This window comes from Lepisosteus oculatus, chromosome 22 (genome assembly GCF_040954835.1).
Source record: "Lepisosteus oculatus isolate fLepOcu1 chromosome 22, fLepOcu1.hap2, whole genome shotgun sequence".
In the NCBI taxonomy this organism is placed as follows: domain Eukaryota; kingdom Metazoa; phylum Chordata; class Actinopteri; order Semionotiformes; family Lepisosteidae; genus Lepisosteus; species Lepisosteus oculatus.
This window is the reverse complement of record NC_090717.1, coordinates 14241266-14260897: the sequence shown is the minus strand read 5'-3', so window position 1 is coordinate 14260897 and position 19632 is coordinate 14241266. Positions and strand designations below refer to the sequence as shown.

At 46.0% G+C, this 19632-nt stretch overlaps 1 protein-coding gene across 2 annotated transcripts; it reads left to right on the top strand.

Annotated features, from left to right (window-relative positions):
* The first annotated feature begins 995 nt into the window (after window positions 1–995).
* Window positions 996–18490, top strand: LOC102686786 (uncharacterized). Of its 2 annotated transcripts, XM_015366273.2 has the most exons (9): window positions 996–1176; window positions 2288–2383; window positions 6046–6244; window positions 8630–8820; window positions 10086–10262; window positions 10877–11032; window positions 14040–14177; window positions 14838–14930; window positions 16387–18490. In XM_015366273.2, the coding sequence occupies exons 1-9, from the start codon at window positions 1162–1164 to the stop codon at window positions 16801–16803; spliced, it is 1482 nt and encodes a 493-aa protein (XP_015221759.2). In that variant the 5' UTR covers window positions 996–1161; the 3' UTR covers window positions 16804–18490. The 2 variants fall into 2 exon arrangements, with proteins under 2 accessions (XP_015221759.2, XP_015221760.2); XM_015366274.2 differs by lacking the exon at window positions 2288–2383 and having other exon boundaries at window positions 998–1176.
* Window positions 18491–19632: the final 1142 nt, after the last annotated feature.

The following is a 19632-nucleotide window of genomic DNA, read 5'->3' as shown; positions in this document are numbered from 1 at the left end:
GCAGATAATTGTATTTATGTGTGAGGCTATCACAATGTGCTTAAAGTCCCATTTGAGTGTTTAGCTGAAAGTGATCTCATTATGGTGGACAGAGAAGGTTATCTTTTAGGGTTACAGAGAGTTGGGGCACAACTGTACAGAATTCAAATACTTCCTTTCCTTGCCTACCTGTTGGAGACATGAAGATAAATATTTTTAGCAGGGTGTTTGAGGAAACTGGCCCTGTATTTTCTCAAAAGACAGAAAGAGGACTTTATTCATGACACCTGTACTGCTTTTCACAGACATTTACAGTGTAAATAACCAGGAGTGTTGCATTAAACTTGGGCTCACATGTGAGAGAGAGAATTATAAGTGTTGTACAGCAAATTAAGTTACCTCATAATAACTTTTTATACTCATGTTGCCTGTGCTGACTTGCAAGCCCTTTAGAATCAGTTCCATGTACAGTAACAGAAAACACCAAACAGAGCTGTACATGGTATACATATTACTACTTACACAATTTACTGTAAGAACATTAGTATAATCTTGTTATCACTTGTTGTCAAAGTGGCTTCTAAAAGCGCCTTAATTTTAAGACACATGGTACTTCGCCGACAACAGGGTTCAGAGCATGTACTTTTCCCCGAATGTTGCAAGGTTCGAATAAAACAGATTGCCAAGTTTTTTTTTAAACAAATATTTCCGAAAAGCTTTCATTCGGGAGCATGCATGTACGCTTTGTCCTGTATGTCCGCCTCCAAAAGCGCTTCCTGCTTTGGCAAGTTTGTTGGCGTCTGTGCCTATGTCTGTACACTACTTTATTTGTGATCTTAGATGAGCTAATCAGAGAGTTAAAAAAATCACGGTTGTAGATTGCTTTCCCCAGTTAAATCCCACACAAGGGCCGGAGGGTCTGGCGAGTACTCCTTCGTTGATTAGGGAAGCCGCACAGAAGCCGTGCAGCGTCACTGCGCCCCCGGCTCCGCCAGCGCTGTACGTCACTGTCGTAGCTTACGGAGCCCGTCTGCGCAAGTGGCGCAAGTCTGTGTGTGCAGCTACCGATGACGAACAGCGCAGAGCCCGGACCCTGCAGGCGCTATGTTCCGCTGGTTTAAACCGAGAAAAAGCCGCTAGAAGCCGGACACGGGACTCGGTTGTAACGCCTCTTCGGGGGAAATGGCAGCTTTTATCGTAAGTACGCGAGGGAGCAGCTCAAAGTTTCTGCGGAGCCGTTTCCGGGGCCCCGGCTCGTTCTAATGTTTACTTCTGTAACCAAGCAAGGCCTTTTGGTGGTTTACGTTTTCCAAGCTTTAAAAGAGCAAAAAGCGGGGGTGGCACCAGCTGTTTCTCCCGAAAGTCCGCAACATTTTAAAGCGCAACGCCTAAAATGCACCCGTGAGTCCCTGCATGAAGGAGAGAGCGCGATGGCCGAAAGGTGAAAAGACGGTTTTTTAGCGGAATTTCTGGAAAGTCAAACATGGACCCTGGCGAAGCGAAAGAGGGGACAGCCGCTCTGTAGCGGGAGGCTCATGCAGGCCCGGCAGGGGGCGCTGTTTCTCACGACGTGTTATTGTTCAACGCGAAACGCGTACCGGGAGCTGCACTTGGGACACCGACGCGAAAAAGCGCAAGTGTATGTGCGTGTTCGGGAATTAAAACTGCAGTTATGAAGTCATGCCAAAAAAAAAAAAAACCGGCAAGAAAAGTGCACTTTAAAATATCTTGTGTGTTGATTTGGACTGCTTTTCACTGCTGTAGCTTCTTGAGAGATTGGGCAGAGCTGCTGTGTGCAATGTATTTTATCCGTTGCTACCACAGTGTTAATAGGTGTTCCGTAGAAATATTTGACTTTTTAACGTGAGCTCTGTGAGGATGAGGCGCGATTATTTAGCGTTACGATATTTTATTCCCACCGTCGAGACGTACTGATGCATTCTTCGTGGATATCATTTTTTTTTTCTAGTTGCGTTTTGGTGTCAGAATATAACTGGTCTGCCCGATCAGAAATGTAAATGTATGTTTCTGTTTGCAGTAGTACACACCCACTTCTATTTAGCACAGTCATTCGAGACAGACGCGTAGGGGGAGCACAGGAGCTGGGCTGTGGTTCGGCCTGAACTTCGTGTTTCTTTTCAGTGGACTAAGTGTGAGGAAACAGGCTCTCACTTGTCACTCTGTTTCTCCCCGAGTCTGCGCCACTTCGACACCCTTAAACACCCAGCTCCGACCATGCTGGGCCCAGTATCCGAAGATTCAGCTGTAACAAGTCTGTCAGGCGCTTTGACATCCCCTCTTGTTTCAGATGCAGTCTTCCTGGTTGGACAGCCTAGCAGAAACGCAGTACAGTCTATCCCTGCCCGGCTCCCAGCTCCAGCCCTGGCTGGCTTCCTTCCTGCAGGTGTTATAGCTCTCTATAAATCCGCAGCACCTACAGAGCTGGCAACGTGTTTGAAAGGCTGCAGCCGAGCCAGTGGTTTGATCGTTAGGAGTTGTGTTGTTAGAATGAAAACGCGCAGGACTGCGTCTCTGCGGGACCCGGTGTTTAAAATCCCTCCTAATCTGAATGTTGTAACGAGTCTGGGCTTCTCCTTTTCGGAACATTCGCCTGTCCTGACTAATTCGTCTAGCAACATATCTTCTTAGTTTGAAATGTAAAGATCGTGAAAACAAGCCTGGTTGTTGGTACCTACAGACAAGTCCATACTGAGGTGGACGCATTTCTTCAAATCCCCTTCTAGTTAGCTTATTCAGCTTTGGTAAATCTTATTTGGTGGTCGATAGGTCTGTGTTTTTGATTTCCGAATAAGCAATATGCAGCAGTGTAAGAAATATGTAAAATACTGCTGCTGTTAACCTTTATATATTGAAATTTCTGGAGTTTTTGGAGATTGGTTTCCCTTTTAGATGTTCTTGACATTTCACACAGTTTCACTACTTACTAGTTTGAAGTTTTTTTTCTCTAATGTCTGACTGAGATTTTGAAGGATGACTGTGCAGGTCAAACACTCACAAAACTGCCAAACTGTTTTTAGCTGGTGCCTTCCAAAATGATGCTTTGTGCAGGCCCTGGAGATACGAACTGGAGGAGCCCAGTCCAGTTCAGAAGGGTAATAGTGTTTCCTTCCAGGCTAATTGGGTTTGCCAGGAATTCACCCACATGCCAGGTATTTGTGGGAAGCTGGAATTGTGGCGCTTCCAGAGCAGGAAAATCATTAGAAATCAGATCTCCGATTGCGTTTCTTGTGTCATTGGGGTGAAATATCTTCACCTCAGGTGGTGAAAGCGTTCTGCCATGGGTATATCTATTTCCCTAATAACGAGATAGTTGTGTTCCTGAAAGACACTGCATTATTGAAAAAAAGCCATAATAGTAACCATTGATCCAGTGGAAATTAAGGCATTAGGGGATAGAGAGTTCTGAGCCAGCATCATGACTGAAAATGTTCTATGTAGTTTGTCATACTCATTATATTTTGTATACAATCCTGTATAATGACAGGGTTTTGGTGCTAATTAAAATTTCATTAAACAAAGACTGTACTTGTTTTTCTGGCGGCTTCAGTGGTGACCGGTGATGACGGGGGCCGCTCTGAGTGCCGTGTCGGTGTCGCTGTGCTCGGTTCAGGGGCTGTGAGTGCGCTGCGTGTCGGTGTGCTTTCCATGCTGTTCTGCTGATGCGCCCAAAAGGACACTGCAGTACTGTTGCAAGAGAGAGTAGCCCCCTGAGACTGGCAGCTGACGAGGAAGCAGACAGAGCCCTTCTGAGTTTTAATGCTGCTGTGAGCAGGAAAGGCTGCAGGATATTTATTTTCCATTTGTTGATGGATTGCATCTCAGTCAGGCAGGTTTTTTTTTCTTTGCAGAAAATGTCTGTCTGCTTGATGTCTTCATTTGAGGCTTTAAGCTCAGTGTAGAAACGTGCAGATGCTGCTGCTGAGAACTGCCTTGTAGGGTTATGTGGTAAAACATACTAATTGTATTAGGCTTGTTTTATAGATGAAGGGAATTTGCTCATTTAAGCTCTGTTCTCAGAAAGAATGTGAAAGAAGCTCATGACTCAATCTGTCCAGCCGCAAGGAAATGCGACATCTTCAGAACTATAGGGAAATTTCTATCTTTTTATTATCTGAAGGAAAAAAAAAGTTTCACTTTTTATAACGTCCTAGCTATTCAGATTCTGTGATGGGTTTGTACTGGGTGGTCCCATGCTGGTTGTGAGAAGTTGCTTCGTGTCGATTCCCTCTGCAGAGGAGAGTCTCCTTGTTTCCCGAGACTGGATCACCGAGTTCCTGCTGTTTCCCAGCCCCTCGTCGGAGGCTGCAGTCTGGCAGAGAGGTGGCAAGGGGTCAGGGCTGGATCGTGAGTGCGGGAGGGGGCAGTATTGATTCCCTCCCCCTCGTTTGCGCAGCAGGAGCAGGATGAGCTGTGCGCTGGGTGTTCCTCTCGGGAGCTTCACGCCCCGTCACTCCCTGTTATCCCCGGTGTTGTCCGAGCCTGCCGCAGTGCTCCGGGCGGGCGCCAGCCTGACCCTCGCCCGCTGTCCTTGTCGCAGCGCCAGCCTCGGCCTGAGCGTGCACTCGCCGGGAAGAGCTGCTGTCAGTGCTTCCCAGCCTTGCGTCAGGAGCTGTTTCCTGCACCGTACCGCTGGAAGATTTCCCCTTCATTTCCTTTGAATCTTGCCTGCATCTGGGTAGTTTTCAAACGGTTATGGATAAGTAGGGTTTCATCAGGGAACAGCGCGCATTTCTTTGTTGTCAGTAGTCAGTTCCCATGGCTCTGAATCTGTAGAGGTGGTGTACAGTAGTCGTTGCTCTTATCAGTGCTCTGTGTTATGTGATGCTTCTAGTGAAGAAGCATGTCTTCTAGGGTTGGATGATAGTTATGTATAACATGTATCACAACATGACTTTTTAACAGTGATATTGTTTGGGAAAATAAGTATTGCGATAAAGGCTAAAGAGATTACAATCTTTTCTATGTAGCTTTTTTATAATCTATAAACATTCTGATCAATACATTCCTTTATTTTGGTTAAGACTTGTTGTTAACAGAACTTAGCAATTACACAAAGGCCAAAAATTGCAAAGATTGTAAAATACTGTGATATGAATTGTATTGTATTTTGCTTTTTACCAATAAAATATTTCTGTGAGTTAAAATATCATATCGTGCAAGCAACACACACCCAGTTGCAAAAATGTGACAGAGGTGAAAGTAAAACGTGATCTAAATGACACATTATTTTAATGTATATTTTTAACAGATTAAAATAATATGAGGAACATTTTTTAGTTTATCATCCACCCTTAATGTCTTCATGATAAATATGTAATGTAATTATATAATCATTTTCAGTGTACCCTAATTGTGCTTAATCAAATAATTTGTGCTAAATTAAGGTTCAGTAGATATTTAACAGATTGTATTAGGATTTACATTGTACAGTATATTCCCCACATAAACCTGTTCCAGACCATTTTCATTTTTCGTTTTATCTTCATTGTTTGGATTTCTTAATTTTACGTATTGCTTCATTAGGTCTGATCGCTTTAAACACACGTCTCTATGGAGCAGACATACCTATTGGAACCAAATTCTCGCCTGCTCTTCCATACGTCAAACTGCAGAACGTGCTGTGTTACAGCCTCGAATGCAGGCGTTGTGCAGAGGCCTCTGAATGAATAGCGCAAGGCCATAAAATTAGGAACATCTCCCAGCGACTGAGTGGGCCTGAACAAGGCGGACTGCAGCCCAGTCCCATTCCATTCGTCTGGCAGGAGGGCTTTCGGCTCAGGGCAGTGGTCTGTGAGATTGGTGGACCTTCGGCCGGTTCCTCCAGCTTTCAGCAGGACGGGCAACTGGGGACAGGCCGGTCAGGGAAGCTCTCGTGCAGCCGTGCACTGCCTGCTGCTGGGAGGTCCCATTCAGTCGACTGGCTGCTCCAGACATGTTGAATGATAAAAGCGAGACGAGTACAAGAACAGCGTGCGGGCTGTTTTAAACCCCATTGTTTCTCCTGCGTTGCAGGCAATTGTAACAGTACTGTTCTGCACATCCTAGGCGCACCCCTCTGTGAGGATCAAGGGCACGGAGCACAGCTACAACCCGGTCCTGTGCCAGGATGAGAAGTGCACAGCCCGGGCCAAGGGCTCCCACATGCACTGCCCCTTCTGCAGCATCGCTGAGGCCTACCAGGACCCCGTCATCCTGCGGGCGCACTACCGAGTCAAGCACGTGGACAAAGGCATCGACTTCGCAGGTGCTTCGCCCCCCGTTCCGTAGGGCCTCGACAAGGGGGCTGTTGGCGCTGCGTCTTGCCATGTGTGCGACTGCGTGTGCTCTGCCGTCACAGAGCGTGCAAGGAAACGTCAGACTCCCTTTGCGCAGCAAATTGATTGCCTTGAGTTTTTACAAGCCTGAGCCTCTCCTGTAAACCGACACAAGGTGCTGGGTATTGGAAGATTTTTAAAGTATCTCAGCCTGTGAAGCTGTGAGGATATTGCTTTTCTGCTCATCCAGTGTAACCTCAAGATCTTGTACCATCTAAAATCAAGCTGCCAAACAGTTTGGTTCCTATTAGCTGCCCTGCTCTGGTATTCTCGTGGGTGGTTGAGGTGTTGTTTTCATCCCTGTGTCATGTCCTCTGTTGATCAGGTCTTGTACTCGTACGTCCTGATGGGAGGGAATTACTGAAAACTGATGGATATTTTGCGTTTCATTTTTTAGACCAGTGAAAAGCTGGTGGGAATAGTGTTTATGTAGTTGTTATTGGTTTGTGTCACAATGAATAATCATGGTTCAGATGGATGTGTAGTAGCAAATGACAAATGTGTTTCTTCTGCTACTCTTGATCCCCACTTTGTGTTCTATTTTACCTGATGGGGGCGGCATGGGGGTGCAGTGCTCAGCATTGCCGCCTCACAGCACTGGGGCCCTGGCCACAGTTCCAGGGGTGCTGTCTGTATTGAGTTTGCATGTTCTCCCTGTGTTGCCTGCACTCACGCTAAGGAACTTTGTTTTTTATACTTGTTGATTTTGACACCTTCAGTAAATGTTGGTTGAACTGTTATATTTAGAAGGATTTTGTTTATCTTCTGAAGGAAAGTTAAAATGTTGTATTTGTCTAGTTTTGATAAAGAAAATGCACTCTGTAACTATTTTCTACTGCAGTGCCAGCCTAATTGTGGGATAATGAAAAGGGGAAAGTTTCTCCTTAGACTGCTTGGTTTGTTGTTTAGTGGACTCAAATTTGCCATCTGATTTTTGGAAGACCTTTATTTTTGCGTAGTCTGGGTGACTGTAATTGTAAAAAATGCAGGTGTTGTCACGTTGAGGGGATGCATGTACAGTAGCTGTGTAAATTTCCTCTTCTTCCCAAGTGTGAGAGATTAGAATTGCATTTTCCAATAGAAAGTCAGAACGCTGTACTAGTTCATGAAACCTTGTAGGAAATATATTTGGTCATATAATAAGGAAGTCTATCTGATTGGATTAGTGAAAGTTATTTTTATTCAAAGTGTGAAATTGCATAGGGACAATTCTGCTGCAAACTTAAAGTCAGCAGGGTCGTGTTTTTCAAAGCGATGCACTCATGCAAACCCAGAGGAAGTGATTAAGGGCCTGTGTTTGCATCTATGCAAACTGTCAGTCCTATGGGTATCATTTTCCTGCCGAGGAAAGAGAATTTCGTGCTGTGTGGCTGAACTGTGAAATTTGCATAAATGAAATTTTGAAACCCACTTAACCATTCAGCTTGCATTGGTAAATACCTGGGACCAAACACATTGAAACGTTTTGATAACATTGTGAAACAGTCATGTAGGTCTGTCTGCTGATCTGTCAGAAAGTGACCTCACTTGGTTGATTCTGTACAGTTGGCCCGGGTCTCCTTTGCCAATTGACCTCTGCGGAAATGAGCGAGCCCAGGTATTGATCAGCTGTGATCACGGAGCTTCAGACACTGCAGCTGACCGGAGGAAGGAGACCGCAGAGGCAGTTAGAAAGGCACGAGACGGGACTCAAAGGAACCACTTATATAACTGCCACTTTTCCTCTTATGTCACCTCTTCCTTGTTGCGTCTTCTTGTTTTTTATGTTCTTTACGGTTCTCTACTCTTTCTAGCTTGAGTGCTTTTTTTTGCCTTGCCAGCTTGAAAATAGCATAAAAGTAGCTTATGTTTAGCTTCCTCTAAGGTATTTGAGAGAAAAGCAAACTTTCTTTGGTGCCCTTTGATAAAGCTCAGTCAGGGCCTGTCCAGCTACGAGCAGAGGTGCCTGCTGGGTGAGTTGTGTTGAAAGGAAATGGAATTCAAAGAAGAATCATTGCTTACAGAAAAGAAGATGGCATAAAGTGCCTTTCTAGAAATCTGTCACCCTTGGATCAACACTTGGTAGAAAGCCACTTTTACAGCTCTATACTGTATTTCATCTCTCTGTTTTCATTGTCTGATCTGCCAGATATATTTAGGCCTGTTTGTTGTCCTCTGCAGTCCATTCTTAATTATTAAACGCTTGTGTGTCTTTCTGGTCACGTTGGTCCAGTATGGTCTGGCTCCAATAACCAGGCAATACGGACAGCTGGGCCTTGTCAGTCTGCCGCCGAGCTGTGTCATGAACTGCCTCTGCCCTCTGCTCTGGTCCTCAGGCTTGAAGGTGCTGCGCTGCTGCAATCACTGTGAGATCGTGGGGACCATCAAAGGGGAGAAGAAGTTCAAAGGGGCCCACTGGCACTGCTACCGCTGCCGAAACGGCTTCAACCGCCGCGACGAGGCCGTCAAGCATTACAAGACCCACTTCCGCAACCCGCACACCACCTTCCAGATTCAGATCACCCAGGTATCGGGTCCCGGGGGGCCGAACTGTGAACAGGAGCTCAGCTTTAGTACAGGTAGAGCCAGAAGAGTGTTTGCGCCGAGCACCGCTTGAGTCCCGTGGGTCTCAAACAAGGGTTCGAACCTGGGTCACATCATGAGCCTCATGACCTAGATTCCCAGGGGTGAAACAGGGTGGGTGCTAGTTGGCCAGGGGTCTGTTGCTCTTGGGAGAATTGCAGGTGCTGCTGTTACACCTGATGTCTGCGGTTTGCGGTGATGTCAGCGAGGGCACCTGATGCTCCTTCATTTGGCACTTCTGCACCAGAGAGGCACTACGGGGCTTCTAGCATGTCTAAAGCTCATCAGATCGAAGCAGGGCTGCTGGTTCTCAGGGCTCTTGCCAAGTCTCAAACTGTAACAGATTTGATGAGAATGTAATGAAAAAAATCCATTTCATAATTACCTAATATTATTGCTGAAGGCAGCCAGGAGTGTGTAAACTATGAGTTGTGTTTGTAAAACAGTAGTTGCAGATGTGTCTTTCTTGAGATCCACCTGCCTGGCTCAGAGGTATAAAGGCAAAGCTCAGCACTTTCCTGATAGACAGCTGTCCTCCCCTGCTACATTTATGGGACTGGGTATCGATACCATTGGGTTTGTGGGCATGAATAGTGTCTTTGTAAGTTTTGCTTTGAGCAAAAAAAAAAAAAAAACTTGTTTTTTTAAATGATCACATTTTATGTGCTTACGATAGTGTTTTGTTGGCTTTTTTGGCAAGTTAAGGACTGCTCGATTGATGCCTTATCTATTTCAGAAAAAAAGTCTTGATTCACCATTTGAGTCAGCATTTGATGTAGCATTTTAACACAGAGGAACTTTACGTGTCTGTCGTATTTAATTTTGTGTGGGAGGAAGGAATTTCAGACACTTTCGGTTTAGGCTGTGGGATTATGGTATTCATCTAACAATCAGTATATAACTTGAATTGTTAATGTGGTGTCCGTTAATGGTGAACTTTAATGTTCCTGGTGATTGACTTTTAAGTAGTATTGTAACTTTACCCCAAAGTGTAACAAAACAAATAATGCTGTGAGTCCTGAGTGCCTGACAGTATTCGTGATGCACACTGACAGTGAGATGGTCCCAGGCGTGTCGCTAACGTGTTTCCAGTTTGGGTGGCAAACGTGACCTTGATGAAGCCGCTGGGGTTCCAGGGCGCAGCTGGCCCTGTGGCTGTGGGTAGCAGCTGACGGGGGCTCTGGGCTCCTGTGGTCTGTCTGTTCCCAGGAGGTTAACAGCCGGCAGTATTATGAGCAGAGTGCGGAGGCACATCCCAAGGCCTACAGCGGACTGCCCGTCACGGCTGGCTCGAATGGGGACTACAGCACCATCGGCTCCATTCTGGCACAGACTGTTATTGCCACGGCCGCAGGCACGGAGACTCTCCTCACCGAGGTGCCCAAGGTACGCCAGGGGCCTGCTGTGGCGCCAGGGTGGAGAGGGAGTTCAGGAACTGGGTGTCAAAAATGTCCTGGCCTGCTCACCGGCCAAATGCACCTCGTTAACGCGAGAACGATGGTGCACATGAGATTTATACTTTAGCGCAGTACAGAACCAATTATCATCCTGCTGAAAGGTTACATCCACTACATGATATACAGTCATATATAAATGTACCGTTAATGCAGTGCAAAACTCAAGCATCGCATGCATGCTGTAATTGATCTAGCCTAGATTAAAGATATTTCCAAAAGATTAAAGGGAAATGTGTCCTTGTTGAAAAATTTTTTTTTTCTTTCTGTTTAAATAAGAGGACACGTGTGTGCAATGGTTCACATTTGATAGCCTTGTTTGCACCCTTACATGAACTGTGGCCTAGCAGCAGTCTGAAGCTAGAGGTCTTTAACTTCCTTCTGCTTTGAGTTTCTGATTTTGGAGACTCACGCAGGCGCAGTTTGTGCAGTGTGATATGTTATTATACATTTATACATCTAAGCTGTGCTCCTCAGCATCAATGGGTGTGGGTCTCCTGACTGAATGAACCGACGTGGCCGTCTGTGGTCTCTGCCTCTTTAAAGGACAGCAGTGTGAGCAATGGCATTGCAGTGGGAGCGGAGGAGACAGTGGGGCCCTCCCCACAGGCCACGGGCAGACAGACTCTGGTCCTCATGGACCCCGACGGAGAGACTGGCAACCTGGTCTATGAAGAAACGGCCAGCATGGTCACAGAGCAGGTACCACCTCCGGGGCGCTACTGTCCGTATGCAACAGAATTTCTCCTTCCTGGTCAGGTTTGCAGCTCCAGCTTTTTTAAGATTTCGATTTGCCGATTATTTTTGTTATACCCACCTGATTCTGTGTCGTCAGTTGCGTGTTTGTTGACTTGCAGTGGAGAGGCCTGTGTTTGCAGGCTGTGTGGCCCCACACGTCCCTCCCCCACAGCCCCGCATGCTCACCAGGTGACTGGGAGGCTGCAGGGGTCACCAGGGCTGAGGGAGCCCTGCGTGGGTAATCCCAGTCACAGTCGGCTAGTGACGTGACCCGGGCTCGAACCCTGTGCTCAGACGAGCCTCAGCCGTTCTGCGGGCCTGGTTTCCTTTCAGCTCAGCTGGAGAGAAAATTGTCTCCGGTCTGCCTTTGGGGCTGATGGGACGCACAGCAAAGCTGACCATGGATTTGTGAGCTGGATTTGTGAGCTGTGGAAGTTTGATTCTGAAAAAATGCCTAGAGAGATATGTTTGAGTCTGTGCCATGCCAGTAGCAGACAGTGAGCTGGGCTGTTGGCTGTTGGCTGTTGGCTGAGTGCTGCCAGGCAGGGCTAGGATTAATTGCACGGGGCCCTCTTGGCAAAACTACAGCTCCTGCTACTTTCAGAGGCCTGCAGGCCTGAGGGACAGACAGGCTGCTCCTCCAGCCTGGGCTGTGTGTCATTGTGTTGAGCGTGCACCATGGCTCTGCAGGGGGGGGGGCTGGAGCGCGCTCACATCTCTACTGAGTCGGCAAGGGAGTGGCTGCCGAGGAGCTGAGACTGGGAACTGAGCCAGTGCATCATAAAAAATGAATAAAATATAAATCATCCACAATTTAACATGTCTCTGTACCACAAGCTTGATTTGTTTTGAAGGAGACACGTCTCGGTCATAATAATTTGTAACCTGGGTGTCAAGGTGGTGAGTGTTGCTGGCTCGTGGTGCTGGAGCCCTGTGTGGAGTGTGCATGGTCTCCCTGTGTTCACTTCAATTTCCTCTAAGCGCTCCAGTTTCCTCCCACACCTCCGAGACGTGCCGGTTGCCCTGGTGTGTTTGTAGATATGTGTGCCCTGTGATGGGCTGGCGTGCCTGCCTCGCACCCGTTGCTTGCTGGGATAGGGCAGTTAGAAACTGGATGGGTGAATAATTCTGAACCTAAAAAGACAAAGGCAAATTGTGGTGCATAATATGAAACCAGAAATAAAAAAACATTATCTTGTAGTTGATTTAAACATTTTTGCAGTGCTTACGTGCTGTATTGTGTCCTTTGGCGCCAGCTCGTCCTGTCTGTTTAATCAGGATGACTGCTTTCTGGGCTCCAAAATGCACCTGTGGCTTTGTTGAAAATACAGACACAAACACGATTATATTTTTTTGTGTGTTTATCCGGAAAACAATAAAGCCTGCAGATGAGCTTTCGCCGTAGGATAGACGACATTTAATTTTCTTACCCGGAGGAGAGTACAGCACTGTAACACCCTCAGCAATCCAGTAAAGACTGTTAGATGAGGGCGTCTGCTGAGTCTCAGACTGTCAGTCTTTGATGATGGAATGAAAAGAAAGCGAGACACTGCTGAACCATTTTAGAGTCTTTGCCTCAGGCTTCCAGTACCGTAGAAACACTCAGGTGTTTAAAAGTTGGAACAAATCAAGACTAAGTGTCAGAAATCCACCACATTTATCTGAGCACCACATTCGTAGCAACAGTTTACCATATTGCTGTAAAATGTGATGCCAGAGCACAGTTTAGTCTAGGCTCAAAGCGGGTCGCACTCGATTTCTTGCGCCCCTGGAGTCTCGAGGGCTGCCAGGGCTGCTGGGATATATTTAACTCCAGTGGTTGTTTGAACGGGAGAGGGAGGTGATGCCAGTCACCTTGGGCTAACACGGCTCTCGCAGCAGGAGGTGAGTCAGCAGCATTTTAATTACTGGATTGCACTTCCTGTTTCGGAGAAGGATGGGGGGGCGGCTGCCTGCAGCAGAAGGAAGAGACACTGCAATGTGGCGAACAGAAGACAGGGCTGCATGGCACCCCCCCTCGAGCAGAGTCCGAGTGGCTCCTCGCGGTGCCCCTGCTCTTTCACTGCATGTCGCGCTAGTGGCTTCAGCACAGGGACAGCCGGGGCACCACAGAGTCCGAGAGATCTCGTGTTCTAAATGTTTGACTGATCCTGCAGACCAACGGAAACAGAGTGCAATTCATTTCAGGTCTCCTGCCTGTGTTCTTTCGCAGCACAGGCAAGTGGTGCCTTTTCACTTCAGTTCAGTTTTTTTTACATCTTGTCTTTCTCACAATGTGTAAGTGTTTCACATATACTTCCTGCATCAGTGTCTACGTACACGTTTCTGTATGATTTCACAGCGTTCCAGCACGCTGCGATCATGCAATATTGTGTTACTAGTAATATTTGCTGGCATATAAAGGTTCATTTGTTTTTCCACTATTGCTTGTACATGGAATGGTGCACACACTTCAAGGAAACTCCACTTGTCTTCTCAGATTGCTCACTCCCAGGCAGCCTCCCTTCTCTTCGGGAAAGAAAGCTCTCGTTTCGCTCCGTTATATTTCAAGCAAGTAAACTGTAACAAGAAAAACTGAGACTTGTCTATTAAGTGTGGAGCTGGGAATTTAAACTTTAAGAACATGAAATGTCTTCTGTTCCTTCCAGTCTAGTGTTTTACCTCTTGCTTAAAATTGCTTTCCCCATTGCCCGGACAGCCATTTTCTCTAGCATTTCTATAACAGTGGGGGCTTGTGGTTTCCTGTGGATCTAAGGGCAGTTTTCAGCTGCAGTTTTCCAGCTTCCTACTATTATATGTGTAATAGAGATTTGAATGCTGCATAAGAACAAACTTATATTTGTTTTTATTTGTTTATTGCAGAAGCATTGATTTCCGTTATGAAAGCTCCTCTTCCACCCTTCATCGTTATTTTCATGGTGATTGGTTTTGGTCCTTTATCTTCCTCTGCTTCCGTTTGACCCGGGTTCAGGGCGGGGAGAGCCTGGACCAGGGCCTGCTGCTGGAGAAACAGCTGCTGGAGCTCCACCAGCAGAACCAGGCGCTGAGGCAGGACAAGGACGAGATGGAGAAGAAGCTGCGGACAGAGATCCAGCAGCTGAAAGATCACGTAAGCGGGAGGGGTGGGGGAGGGGAGGAGGCTCTCCTGTTCCCCTGCAGGCTGGAGGAGACGCCGTGAGAGTTGGAGGTGAAAAGGATGTTTACTGAAGAGGAGCGCCTCAAGGGCTCAGGGGGGTGGGAGCGAAGGGATTGAAATGGGTTTTCTTGTCAGAGTAGATTAAAGGGGTTAGAAAGGCTTAAAAAGATTTGTTTCTTAAATTCAGTCCGGTTTTACCTGTATCGGTTTAAATTTTACAGGCAGTGCATGATTGAATGGTTTATTATTTTTTTGTGATTTCAGTCAGTACCTGATTCTGTACATGGTGACAATCCAATTAAAAATAAATCATCTTGTGTATGATATTACCCCTTTTCAACCATTTTAGATTATGTTTCCTACTGGAAGTAGCAATTCTTTTTCCTACGGATTAGAAGGTGAACTTTTATGCCAAGCACAGGCAGCGTAGCTGAAGATGTTCATCTAGATCAATAAGAATAACCAGGGGAAAGGGGAGAAATGTAGAGTGCTCAGCCAAGCAGGGTTACAGCTGTGGGATGAGAACAGAATCTCCCACAGTGCTGTAAGATGGACTGTACTGTATCACATGAGGGTTGTCCACATGTCCTCCTTGACCCTCTCCTCCCATTTCTCATCTCCTCACCCCTGCAGATGACTGGTCTGGTTCAGGCCAACATCAAGATGTTTGAAGAGCTGCAGCTGTACCGGGCCAAGGAGGACACAGAACAGAAGATCAGTAAACTAGTGAGTCCGGTGCCTGATTGTGAACGAGAGGTGGAGATTGCACTCCAGGGTGAAAATCTCCACAGTGACGTCTGGGCCTGTGAAATCTTTAGAGCACATGCTGCTGAGTGTTGGTTCGTATGTATGCATAGTAGTGTATGCATGCAAAGATTGTAGATGTTTTCTCTGCTTTCATTCACTCGTACATACTAGTGCACAATGTGTGTGGACCTATGGTACATGCAGAAAACTGAACGTTTAGATGTATATATCAAGGATATGAATTGTTCCCCCTCTTTTCTTATCTGAGGCCCAGAATCTTTGGTGCAGAATAAATGTTTTCAGTGCCATTGTGAACATGAGTTCTGCAGTCTTGGTGGCGGCCTACTGCATATGTATTTTCACATGCCCATATTGGGCATAAAAAATGTATATATGTTTGAGGCTTTCCGGTGAATGAGCACCAGTAAATTGCTTCCTGTTCCAGGAATCACCTGATGTAGTTGTTGGGGCCAAAACTCATTTAATTGTACATGTATGTGCAGATGCTGTGAATTAATATTGGCTGAGTTTACTTCTAATGTTTCGTAGTGTTTGCAGCTACAGCACATTATAGATGAACACAGCGGTCACCTTGAAGATACTGTGTAGTTCATTATTATAACTGGAAGAAACTTGCTTACATGCGTTTTTTGACTATCCTGTATTGGAACTGGATATAGACAATGTTGGAAAACCACAGTGTGCTTTTCTGCTTTCTAACACGGTATTTGTTTTGTGAGGGGTTTACTCAGTTGGATCATAGCAGGTTTTGGAGATCAGACTTTTTTCATGTATCATAAATAATTCAGATTTTTGTCCCAAACTAACATATCATATGACTAATAAGAAAATTGAGATTGTAATAATGCTACATTGATGAAAAGAAGGAAGACTATGCTAAATTAAGAAATTTCATTTTTTTACATAGTCACATTTTAAATAATAAAAGAAGAATTTAATGCATGGGGGTTTGGAATTGTTTGTGTGTGTGGGGGGGTGTGGGAGGCAGGCTGGCAATGGCTGTGTGGTTGTGTGTGGGGGTTGTGTGTGAGAGACAGGCTACTAATGGCTGTGTGTGTGTGTGTGTGGGGTGTGAGAGACAGGCTGCTCATGGCTGTGTGTGTGTGTGTGTGGGGTGTGAGAGACAGGCTGCTCATGGCTGTGTGTGTGTGTGTGTGTGTGTGTGTGTGTGTGTGAGAGACAGGCTGCTCATGGCTGTGTGTGTGTGGTGTGTGTGTGTGTGTGTGTGAGAGACAGGCTGCTCATGGCTGTGTGTGTGTGTGTGTGTGGGTGTGAGAGACAGGCTGCTCATGGCTGTGTGTGTGTGTGTGTGGGGTGTGAGAGACAGGCTGCTCATGGCTGTGTGTGGGTGTGTGTGTGTGTGTGTGTGTGTGTGTGTGAGAGACAGGCTGCTCATGGCTGTGTGTGTGTGCAGGTGGAGACGCTGGAAGCTCAGCACCGTGAGCTGCTGCAGACCCAGCTGGCTGCCCTGCGGAAGGAAGTCCTGCGGGGGGCGTCGGCCCTGCCCGCCAGCGGCGACGGGGCCACTCTGCAGCTCAGCCTGCCCCAGGACGGCGAGGGCGAGGGCGAGGGGGTCATTTCCTTCCTGGGCTCGCCGCAGGGCGGCGGGCAGGAGGGCGAGGAGGGGGCGCTGGCCGGGCTGGAGATCGTGGAGGTCCAGCTGGAGCCGGAGACGCACCTGGCCAAGATGGACAGCCCCCCCCCCACCGTGGCCTCCCTCTACCCTGTGGATGTGTTACAGGACCAACAGGGGGCGCTCTCACCGGGGAAGCGGTCCCCCGAGGAGCAGCCGGAGGATTCGGGTGAAACCAAACGGCAGCGGACCACCTGAGGTGGACAGGCCCGCCCCATTCCTCCAGTTCCCACAGACCTGCCGCTGCAGGCCCGGTGCCCCCTGGCGGGGCACCCTGGCGCCTCAGGCAGGGGAGACTGAACTGTTGATGCAGGACCTGACCTGCACCTGTGAATTCCCACCTCTGGCTGTTCCCAGATGCCCACGTCTTGAAAGCAGCAGCTGCTTTACTGCAAGACAGGAGATGGGAGCAGCGTTTCTTACAACATTCACACAACTGGGCTTCGACCTGGACTGTCACAGTTCACAGAGGATTAAAGATCATATCTGAAGCAGAACTGTGGTTATTTATTTTACTGTACTGTATTTTATTTTTAACATTTTTAAATAGAAGGCATTGTGGAGATGATCTTTCATACCTTGTGCTAAACTCTTCCTCATCACTGACCCATTAATAAATAGAATCAGTAAAGAAGGATAAACTGCCACTGATCCAGGTTAGTGTTTTAGAAGAAGATGCACTATTTTAAATGTGTAGCAGTTCAAAAACTCTTTGCAGAAAATGATAAAAAGCTGATTTGAATATGTATGGCAGAAGAGAGACTCAAGGAATGTTCCTTGCTGTCAGCTTTTCAGTGCCACAAGCTCACTGTGATTACATTCAGGCTATTCACCGAGAGTAACGTGCTTTGTAACATGCTGTGGGCTGATACCCACTGCCGTCTAGGATGGGATAAAATGAGCAGATTCTGCATTTAACGTGAAATGGGAGTCTAGCTGTTCAAAGACTGCTGAGGAAGAAGGCCTCGGTCTGCTGTGCCAGCAAGCTGCTTTGATTGCACCCAGCCTGGGGTTTGTCCCTGTCACGGGAGTGTCCATCTGGTGTCGAGTTAAGCCAAAGGATAAAATGATCAATTCATTCTGCATCCTTTAACCAGATATTCTTGTCATCTTACCCATGTTCAGTAGGACAGTGTAGTTCTTTTTAAAATGTACTGTATTCCTATTGATCATAATACCTACAGTACTGTTTCCAACAGAGTATGAACGTTTCTGTAAAATGTTTTCAAATGTGTAAAATTGATGGGTGGAGTTGCAGCCTTATCAAGCTTTCCTGTGAGGACACTGCCTTCTGAATTACTTCCATAGTCTTATTATTAAAAAGGAAACTGTGTACGTCTTAGCCTTAATCTGAAGATGATTTTTGCCCTTGGGTGTTGCAGGTCAGCAATGGTAGAGACTGGTAGTGACTGAGAGGCCTGTGATGTTGGATACATAAGAACGTTGTGTAATATATCACACATGTGCGCTGCTAATTTACTTCCTCATGTTATTTCATTGCTCACTCAGCAGGATTGTTTTTTCTGCCTTTATAGTACTAGTCAGCAATGAAAATAACGTTGAAGTATCTCAACACGGCTCCCGTTGGAACAAAGTAGGAGCTGGATTTTAGTGCCTGGCTGTTGCCAGCTCTCTGCTTTCTCGTTTCGCACAAAAGCTCGCCCAGGCCGCCGGAGGCAGACGTGCTGGGCGTGGGTTCTGTCACAGGAGCACTGAACAAAGCCCTTCTGTTGTTGGCGATAAGAATTGTAACAGCCACTGCAGTGAAAGACTGATGAGGGTGGGTGTTTACCTTCGGAAATGTAACAGACATTCATAAATAAGCCTTAAGAAGTTTTTGTCATCGTTTGTAAATAACAATAAAGCACCGAGATGAAGATGCCAATGTTTCAGCGTAGTAGCTACTTGCAGGTTGTTGGAAGAACACTTGATTTCTGGCAGGGCCCTGGTGTGGTTTTGAAATATCTCTTTAGCTGTTCATGATAGAAGACTTTTTGAAATCATGACTTCCAGGACATTTCATGCCAAGTTCTCAAGCCTAGCGTTTTTACTCAATTTATTAAATCAAATGTTACATAAATTGTACTGCAACTTATGAAACCACTCCTGCCATTACTGGAATTGCAAGTTCTTATTTGCTAGTCTGATTAAAAGTAATTTTGAATTAGTGGTGGCCATTTGTAAAGACAGGATAAAGATTAATAAAAATTAATCTCCTGTGATCTGAGTGTTGTAGAAATATGCTTAGATAAGAAAATGATCATAATTCACCTTTGGGGGGATAAAATAGTATTCCATATAATGACCATATTAAACCACTGAAAAAAATACAGAAACCTAAATTTGTATAAAAATATTAAATGTATATTTTTAAATTGTTGTGCTGTCAATTTACACCGTAGGTCACAAAATGTGATACGTTATGCGGCTCCTCGTTCTTTTGACTTCTTTTTAAATTATTTTTTTTAAATACTTTGAAATCTCCCAGTTAGATTTCAACAATTAAAATGCGCTATTTGGCAAATATATGAGTCAGAAATTGAATTTAGCCATTGACAGCTAGTATTGATGGGGACGTTCAGGCTGAGGGCATTACTCTTATTCAGGGAACGATTTTTTACTTGCCAATATATACCCAAAGGTAAAAAAAAGCTCTGTGTTGAAATACCCTACTCTCATATGTGTACATCTCGATTCTTCCCCTGACTGCACGGTAGACACAAAGCACTGAGACATGAGAAATGTCAGCCTCAATGAAAGCTTTTAGATGTTTCTATAATTGTTCTGGCAATAGGTTGTTTTGTCAAGTCATACTTGACATATTGAACACTACTGTGATCTGTGATAAAAGTCAGAGAGCATTTGATTTAATTATTTAGCTGATTGCGTTTCTTAACTAGAGACGGAACAATACCTTTCCAGAGGCACGGCTCAGTGATAAATGCAAGTGGACATCACCATGATAGTGATAAACGCGTTACACTAAATTTCTCCATTTAATTTCAACGTCGTGCCTGCTGCTCTTGA

What these genes read in the sequence shown, in the direction of transcription:
- LOC102686786 (XM_015366273.2), top strand. An exon ending in TCCAGATTCAGATCACCCAG is followed by an intron (nt 8,821 to 10,085) that starts GTATCGGGTCCC and finishes GTCTGTTCCCAG; the next exon opens with GAGGTTAACAGCCGGCAGTA. An exon ending in AACAGAAGATCAGTAAACTA is followed by an intron (nt 14,931 to 16,386) that starts GTGAGTCCGGTG and finishes GTGTGTGTGCAG; the next exon opens with GTGGAGACGCTGGAAGCTCA.